This window comes from Podarcis erhardii (assembly GCF_964252035.2).
Source record: "Podarcis erhardii genome assembly, chromosome: 2".
In the NCBI taxonomy this organism is placed as follows: domain Eukaryota; kingdom Metazoa; phylum Chordata; class Lepidosauria; order Squamata; family Lacertidae; genus Podarcis; species Podarcis erhardii.
This window is the reverse complement of record NC_138498.1, coordinates 1,599,970-1,609,000: the sequence shown is the minus strand read 5'-3', so window position 1 is coordinate 1,609,000 and position 9,031 is coordinate 1,599,970. Positions and strand designations below refer to the sequence as shown.

The 9,031-nt window shown below is 48.8% G+C and overlaps 1 protein-coding gene across 3 annotated transcripts in view; it reads left to right on the top strand.

Moving 5' to 3' along the window:
- OLFM2 (olfactomedin 2) overlaps positions 1–9,031 on the top strand; it is a 217,498-nt gene that overhangs the window by 58,104 nt on the left and 150,363 nt on the right. Inside the window, exon 1 of one of the 3 annotated variants that reach the window (XM_081851762.1) lies at positions 5,176–5,527. The exons of 1 other annotated variant lie outside the window; for it this stretch is intronic. In XM_081851762.1, coding sequence (XP_081707888.1) covers positions 5,393–5,527 — 135 coding nt within the window. In that variant the 5' untranslated portion in view covers positions 5,176–5,392. Of the gene's footprint in view, positions 1–5,175; positions 5,528–9,031 lie in introns of those variants that run through there. One more of the 3 variants, XM_081851763.1, reaches the window with a different exon arrangement.

Below are 9,031 nucleotides of genomic sequence, written 5' to 3'. Positions count from 1 at the left end.
CTTGTTTACAAAGCTATTGTACTACCAACCTTACTGTATGCTTGTGAAACATGGACCACTTATAAACGACAGCTCCAACTCCAGGAAAGATTTCATCAATGGTGTCTCCGAAAATTTTTACACATCACTTTGGAAGATAGGCAAACTAATGCCAGTGTATTGGAAGAAGCAAAGATCACCAGTGTTGAAGCAATGATTCTTCAACATCAACTTTGTTGGACTGGTCATGTGCAGATGCCTGATTATTGTCTTCCAAAGCAACTACTCTATTCCGAACGTAAAAATGGAAAACGTAATGCTCAACAAAAGAGGTTTAAAGACTGTCTCAAGGCAAATCTAAAAAAAAAAATGTAATATAAACACTGACAACTGGGAAACACTGGCCTGTGAGCGCTCCAGTTGGAGACCAGCCTTTACCAAAGGTGTCATGGGCTTTGAAGACACTCAAACTCAGGACGAAAGGGAGAAACTTGCAAAGAGGAAGGCACGCTTGGCAAATCCACACCGTGATTAACTCCCACCCGGAAACCAATATTCCCACTGTGGATGGACTTGTGGATCCAGAATTGGCCTCCACAGTCACTTACGGACTCACTTTTAAAACCATGTTTATGGAAGACAATCTTACTCAGCTACGAGTGATCGCCGCAGAAGCAGAAGCAGAATACATCTGCAATAGCCCAGACTCTTAAGACAGAGGTGGCCAAAGCTGATGGACTCAACCACATTTGAATCAATTTATGATTTGTTTTTTGCTTTTTAAAAAGGTGGGGGATGCACAAAAGGTTGGAAAAGGTTGGTTGTTGGAAAAGGTGAGGGAAATGTTTTCAGTCTAGGTATTAGCACTGTATCTCTCCTTGGGCATAGCTGTGCATAATGCTATGGCTATGCTTGGGCACATGTGGTCCATAACTCGTTCTGCTAGATGGCCCCATCTTCATTATCAATGAGGGCATCATTGTGGGTACTCTATGGCCCACTATCAGGAGCAAGCTTCCTGCTGCCCTGTGGATGTTGTTGAACTACAGCTCCCATGTTCCCTGGCCACTGGTCATGTTAACTAGGGAGTTATAGTCCAAAATATCGGGAGGTTTGGGAAGACTGGTTTGTAAAATATAGTATTTCATAAGCATACGGAAGTTGGCCATTTCTACTTTAAATCTGCAAAAAGATTGTGTTATAGCTCAGTGCACCAACATAATACATCTAATCTCTACAGAAATACTAGCTGGTCTATCTGGCAAATTGGAAAAAATCATAGCATAGGAAGCACAATCAATGCAGATGGATCTTTTTCAATGCTCCTTGCTTGTAGATATTGTTTTTTACACCTGGTTTCGTGCTAAAACACCACATCACTGACAAAGGATGCTTCCAGTTGCCCCTGAATAATTACAAACAGATATACATTTTTTTCATGAAATGACTGTATGTGTGACTTACACAGATATATAATAGCAAATATTGCACCCCCAAATTATAAAGCAGATTATAACAACTGGTTGTCCAGCTGATTTCAATGGGGAAGATGTAAGGCCTGATTCTGTACATGTTTACTTTGAAATAAGCCCTACAATGTTATGTTTTAGGAAGTTGCACAGGATTGCAACATTGAGCACATTTACTTTTCCCAATGAAACCAGTGACTTTCAATGCAATCTTATGCATTTCTACTCAGAAGCAAGCCCCATTGAGTAGGTATAAGATTGCAGTCTTGTAAGGATCTGACTTTGGCTGAATTGCATGGCTAGTAAAAGAAAGAATCCTCCAAGACTAAAATCTTTGCCTCCATCAATATCAAATCGTGGGGCAGATAAAAGCAGCAAAAGCAGAGCACCTGTGCTATATTGATGCAACAGTAAAAACCAAACCAGGCAGCAAACAACTCCCACACCCTAAGGCAGGCATCCCCAAACTTGGCCCTCCAGCTGTTTTGGGACTACAACCCCCATCACCCCTAGCTAACAGGACCAGTGGTGAGGGATGATGGGAAATATAGTCCCAAAACAGCTGGGGGCCGAGTTTGAGGATTCCTGCCCTAAGGGGTAACCAGTGAGGTGTCCTTCAGATGTTGTTGACTTCTTGCTGGACTCCAACTCTCATCATTCTTGACAACATCTGAAGGGCATCATTGGCTATCCCTGCCCTAGCCTACTACTGGATGCCTAACCCAAATATACAGGTGTTTGTGTGTGTAGAAGATGTGCAACCTTTTGTGCAGTTATTCTGAATTACATCTTTCTGAATTGAGGACAATGCCTTGCACTAAAACAGACCATTATAGAATCATAGAATCATAGAGTTGGAAGAGACCACAAGGGCCATTGAGTCCAACCCCCTGCCAAGCAGGAAACACCATCAGAGCACTCCTGACATATGGTTGTCAAGCCTCTGCTTAAAGACCTCCAAAGAAGGAGACTCCACCACACTCCTTGGCAGCAAATTCCACTGTTGAACAGCTCTTACTGTCAGGAAGTTCTTCCTAATGTTTAGGTGGAATCTTCTTTCTTGTAGTTTGGATCCATTGCTCCGTGTCCGCTTCTCTGGAGCAGCAGAAAACAACCTTTCTCCCTCCGTCCATCTTTGCTCAGTGTTGTCAACACTGGCTTGAAGTGGGACTCCAGGATTTCAGATAGGAACCTGTCTGAACCTCAGACCTTGGCCCCTCCATGAGAGAAATTTGGAATTATGCAGCTGCAGATATTCACAAGCAAGCCCCACTTTGTTCAATGGACACAGACCCATTTAACCACTTGGCTACACGGGCTTGTAACTGGGCATAGTATTGCAGTCTGCACCCTATGTACTTAGTCCAATGGGGCTTGCTCTGTAAACATGCATAGCACTGTTAGGGAGATCTCAAGATACAGTAGCAGGGAGAATCAGTTTTTGTGATAGAAGTAGCATTGGGAAAAGTGTAGCCGGGGCTTCTCTGATGTTTGAAATTGACACTATTGGGAAGACAACAAGGAACACATTTATTATGGCATATGCTTTGGTGGACAAGAGCCCACTTCACTGTATACAGAAAGCATAATCTTGAGCTGGCAAGCATATGTATTATACATATAGTGGTAATAGTGGGAATTGTTGTTGTCTATCTCATGAAAATCATAGAATTGTAGAGTTGGAAAGGGACCTCAAGGGTCATCTAGTCCAACCCCTTGAAATGCAGGAATCTCAGCTAAAGCATCCATGGACATAGCTAGGATTTTTTTAGTGGGGGGCAGGACTTTGTGTGTGGGGGAGGACTTTTGTTAGGGCAGAACTAAGATGATTGGTCAGTTAAGTATTTCTATTGTTTTACTTGATCAAGGAGGGGGGCAGCTCCCCCCTGCTCCCCCCCCCCCGCTGCACCCATGAAAGCATCCATGACAAATGACCATCCAACCTTTGCTTAAGAATCTCCAAGGAAGGAAAGACAACAACCCCCTGCTGTCAAACAGCTCCATTGTCAAATGGCTCTTACTATCAGATAGTTCTTCCTGATGTTTAGTCGGAATCTCCTTTCTTAGAATCATAGAATCATAGAGTTGGAAGAGACCACAAGGGCCATCGAGTCCAACCCCCTGCCAAGCAGGAAACGACTCTTGTAAGACTCCTAAGACTTGGTTGTCAGACCATCAATCATCTTGGTTGCCCTCCTCTGCACATAGAATCATAGAATCATAGAGTTGGAAGAGACCACAAGGGCCATCGAGTCCAACCCCCTGCCAAGCAGGAAACACCATCAGAGCACTCCTGACATATGGTTGTCAAGCCTCTGCTTAAAGACCTCCAAAGAAGGAGACTCCACCACACTCCTTGGCAGCAAATTCCACTGTCGAACAGCTCTTACTGTCAGGAAGTTCTTCCTAATGTTTAGGTGGAATCTTTTTTCTTGTAGTTTGGAACCATTGCTCCATGTCCACTTCTCTGGAGCAGCAGAAAACAACCTTTCTCCCTCCTCTATGTGACTTGTCAACTGTGCAGTTACATGCTGTAAGAATGTAGAGGAATAGGTTTTGAAAGGGGTGGAGAACGTGAAATGAGCAGACCGTGATGATTCCCTGAAAAGACATTACCGTAGTTGCCGTGACCCCACTTAGCAAAGTAGCAATGGTGGTGACAGAAACTTCCTGGCATTGATAATTAACACATGTAGCCTAATAAAAGCAACAACAACAGCAACAACAGCTGTAATCTTGATTCAGGCCACAGGTGACACGATTGAATTGCTGGATCAATTGTAATTTAGCAGTTCCCCACTGGAGTTTCCCTTCGAAGTACTGTTAAGTGCCTTTGCTCAAGCCTGGCCTCCTTAAGGTCAGCTGCGGAGTGCTCTGGTAGGTTGAAATGATTTCCCTTTCTGCTATCAGACCTGTCCATTTTTTGCAGATACTAACCTGCGTCTGTTCCAGGTAGGCTGCAGAAGGGGACTGCTGGCAGACGGCGGCCTAGCATATCACCTTTGAAGATGATGAGCAGGCGGATGAACCCCTGAAGGGGTGGCTGACGCCAGCAAGAGCGCTGGTTGAGCAGATGGGCAGGCGGCTAGAGTTCGCGTCGTCTGCGCTCTTCCTTAGGTGGTCTCTTGGGCCACAAGAGTTTTTGCTACCACAGACTGCTACTTTTCTGGAAAGTTTAGTTGGCACTTGGAACGCTTATTTGAGTAATATGCAGCGACCGCGGGAGAGGAAGGCAGGTTTAATTTAATCCAGCCCCAGTTGCCCAGCCCCACCGCCGCAGCCTGAGAGAAGCTCCATAATTCATTGCAGGGAGGCAGGTGGTGGAGTTTGCAAACTGAGAAGAGGGGGAAACCCTGTCCAGTGAGCAATGAAGTGCGCTAGTTTGGCGCAGGAGTTGGGGTGAGAGCGGATTATCCTGAAATCGGATTATCCGCCCTGCCCTATTATTCTGTGAGCTGCGCTTTTCTTCAGGCATCCCGCTCCTATTGCATGGCTTGCACGGACACAAACCTGCGTGCATTCGGTGGAGGTTTCCTCCGAAGTAAGCGCGCGCAGGAGGGCAGTTCCTCTTGGCTCAGGAGCTGGCTGCAACCCCAAGTGCGAGCCTCAAGCCTAATTACACCCACGCCGCCCCCAGCCACGCGCACCCTCCCTTTAATTTGCGCTGGGCGCTCCCCCCCCCCTCGCTGAGCCGGCCTGTGGCCAGTGGCGGCGTGACGTCAGAGCGGCTGCGAGAGGCCGGGGCTGTTATAAGGAGGGGCGCGCGAAGCGCCCCGCTTCTCGGCTGCTTCCTCGCATTCGAATCGGCAGTCGGAGACGCGCGGCCCGGCCAGGAAGAGAGAGCGGGGTGGAGGCCGGCGCGTGCCCGACGGGGCAGATGAGCCGGGAGGCGGGCTGCGCCGCGGGCTTCGCCGGAGGGCGAGGGGCATGAGGCAGGGGGCGACATGACCGTGCCGCTGCTCAAGATCGGCGCCGTGCTCAGCACCATGGCCATGGTCACCAATTGGATGTCCCAGACGCTGCCGTCGCTCGTGGGGCTCAACGGCACCATCTCCCAGGCCGGCACTTCCGAGAGAAGCGTGAGTCCGCCTCTTCTTCGCCTGCCCCGCGGCCGCCCCTTCGAGGCTGCCAACGCGCGTTTCCCGGGAGCCCGGCGGGCCTCCCTTAGCGCCTTTGCAGCTCCATAGGGAGGCCGGCTTGGAGGGTCAAGGGTCCCAGTTCATCTAGTTGTGCAAAGCGGGCGGGGAGGCGGGGCACGGGCACACTGCCATTCCGGGACTCTGTCATCCCCACCCCGTCCGACGAGGCTTTCGCGAGGGTCCCTCTCCTCCCTCCCGACGAGCTGCAATAAGCTACAAAGCCGCCAGCTCCGCGCTTGCCCGTCTGTTTACTCGGCGAGGAGCTTCTATCCACCGTGAGGAAGTCGCGCGCCGCGGAAGAGCTTTCCAGGCGCCGGGGTCCCCGTTTCTCCCCGGCCCTTGCCATCCCGCGTTGGGCATCTACTAGTTTTTCTAGGCCAGCCATCCCTGCTTCCGAGTGTGCTGACGCGGTGTGTGTGTGTGTGTGTGTGTGTGTATAACCCTGGAGAGAGAACTTATTTACCAGCAGATTTTTGAGGGGGTGGGGAGTGCCTGAACGGACGTTGTTCAGTCACACCCACACTCCAGCCTTTCCAACGGGTCTTTCGTCGGGTGACCTGGACCTCCTCCCCGCCCTGGCCTCCAGGATCCCTATCTGGATGCCAGTCACCGATGGGCTCAAGACACCGGACGTTTCCGCGCGGGAGATTCGGCTCGCGTGGGCGGACTGAAGGGCTCGGGCAGACACCCAGATTTCCTTGAACGAACACGCTTTGCATGATCCTGCCTAGGGTTGCGTGATTTCTGCCTTGCGTGCCTTTGCTGCAGCTTGGGCCGCTAGAGTCTCTTATCCACTCGAGACCGATCTTCTCCCGCTTTCCGCTCCTCTCAGACCACGGTTGGCTTGCTCTTTCCTCCGCCCCGCAGCTCCTTCAAGTGTTTGTTTATTCCTCCAAATCCACCCCACCCCATCCACGACACTTCCCCCTGACCGTGGGGAGTGGAGGATGGCAAGGCAATTTTTCGCCCCCCTTTCAACGGCCCCCCTCCAGATCCTGGCTAGATGACACCTTCTGTGGCTCCTTGGTATTCCCTGCTCCTTTCTTGAGTGGAAAGGGAGAGCCCCCTTCCTCCTTAGCCAAACAGGGGCTTCGGCATCGCGGTAGCTGCGACGAATTTCTCCCTCTGTCCCTCCCAGGCTTGTAGCCTGGCCGCTTTCGGGTGCACCGACGATCTTCAGCTCGAGATCGTCCCAGGATGCCGCCAGCATCAGCACTTACTCCAAAGGCGCTGTAGCTTCCTTACGTCCACCTTGGGGTTAATTTGGCTTGATTACCGTATTTACGCTAAATCTGGAGAAAGAAGGACTCTTCTCTCCCCCCCCCTTTTCTTCCCGCCCCCATTCCTTTCACGCTTGTCTGAGTAGATTTCTCTACTACTAGAAAACTTTCCTCCTTTCTTAAAGGAGAAGCGCTTGCTTTGTGTATGAGAAGGGGGAAGAGTTGGTTCAGAAGAGCCCGTGGGTCGTGGACTCTGCAGGATTTCCTGGGTATGTGCGGGAAGAAAATATTGGTCCCCCTCTCAAGTTCCTGCGGCGAAGGGGAATGTTCTGGCAGCTGGGCTAGGACAATCTTTTCCTTTTCTAAACTACACAGTCATTTTTAGAAATCCGGGGGGGGGGGGTATAGGTGTCAGCTTAAATAGTGTCTAGCAAATGTGTAGATACAAATTCCTGTATAGAGCAGATGTTAGTACCGCGGGGTGGGGTGGGGGAGTAAATGTCTTATTTTTATGATCAAGCCTTCCGTTGCCTGGAATTTTCTGACGCATTTGATGGACAGTTCTCCAGGGAAATTTGTGTTACAATAAATGTGCTAGTCTACGTTTCCACAAGACTGTCTGCATCTGTCTCTGTCTGTCTGTCTGTCTCTCCCTCTCTGTGTCTGTGTGTGCGCGCGCGCATGTGTAAATTTTCCCTAGCTTTGTGTCCCATTTGCAACCTGGCAGAAAAATTCTATGTCCCGAACCTGAAGCTGCCTTTCCCTGGATAAATCAGTGCAGTGCTGGAATGATCTTTAAAACACATCCATACAAAGGACTTCTTTCATATTCAAAAAGGAGCTGTTGATTGTCTGGCATTGGGCAGGTTTCTCTGGAGAGATTAGGGAGTTGAAGGACTGGCACAGATTAGAATGACTCCCTCACAGCTCAGCTACTAATTCCTTGATATAGAATTATTAGTGGAGCTGGATCCTGTGCTGAAGTCCCTCTAGCGATTATTGCTTAATGGCACGGCAGGCAAGACCAGTCTGGAAACATTGATCATGGGATTATGTGTGTACATGTGGACTTCCTGTTTCCAGAGCTCCATTATTTTTTGTTACAGATTTGTCGGTTTTTAGCAGAGGTGATAAGTGTGTGGATGCAGTTGCCCAGCATGGCAAAATAATTACCTGTGAAAAGTAATTAAGGAAAATGTAATCTTAATAAGAAGTGGGATCACAATTCCTACTCACTTCTGTGAAAGGGATGGGTAGGATTTAGTAGGGCCAGTTGCACATGAGTTTTCCACTCGTCCCAAAATGTAGGGGCTGGGAGAAGGAAGCCCCCCCCCCCCAACATTGAACATGTCAGGTATTAAGACATGTATGCAGGTATGCAAGGCTGTAGATGTTGTGAAAAAGAAAAGACTCTTTATTGAGTGTGTGTGGAATCTGGCAAGTGGCAAATGAATGCTTGGGAGCAAGTGAATGTAGGAATTTCTGCCAAGGAGCTTCTATGGCAACTGGCAAGCCCCCCCCCCCCCACCACCACCACAACTACATTCCATCTCTGTAGGCTGCAGCTAATCTACCCACTTAAAATGTCCATCTCCTGATGTTTTCTTCCTGCCTACATGGATCTGACTTCAACTAAGTCAAGACTGAGATGTGACATTCATGTCCCCCACTTCCATTGTAAAATACAGTGGTACCTCGGGTTAAGTACTTAATTCGTTCCGGAGCTCCGTTCTTAACCTGAAACTGTTCTTAACCTGAAGCACCACTTTAGCTAATGGGGCCTCTTGCTGCTGCCGCGCTGCCGGAGCACGATTTCTGTTCTCATCCTGAAGCAAAGTTCTTAACCTGAAGCATTACTTCCGGGTTAGCGGAGTCTGTAACTTGAAGCGTATGTAACCCGAGGTACCACTGTACACATCTGTCAGTTCAAGTAGTACTGGTTCTTATTGCTTTTGCACTGCATCTCGAACCTCACTCTGATCAAAATTGTCCTTTGTCTTTCACATGTGTATAATGTGGTTGTAAAACTTCTATGGTCTTCTAGAATGTGACGGATCAAACAAACAAGCAAACAAACAAACAAACGACCGGTGCGTTCTTCTGTATTTGATGGATCTACCATTCACACGCTCACATAAATAGTGAGCGATTCAAAGGTGTTTTCTGTGTTGCATGTGGAAGTGCTCTGTTTTCATTCTAGAGCAGCTTCTTAGCCTCTTGCTTA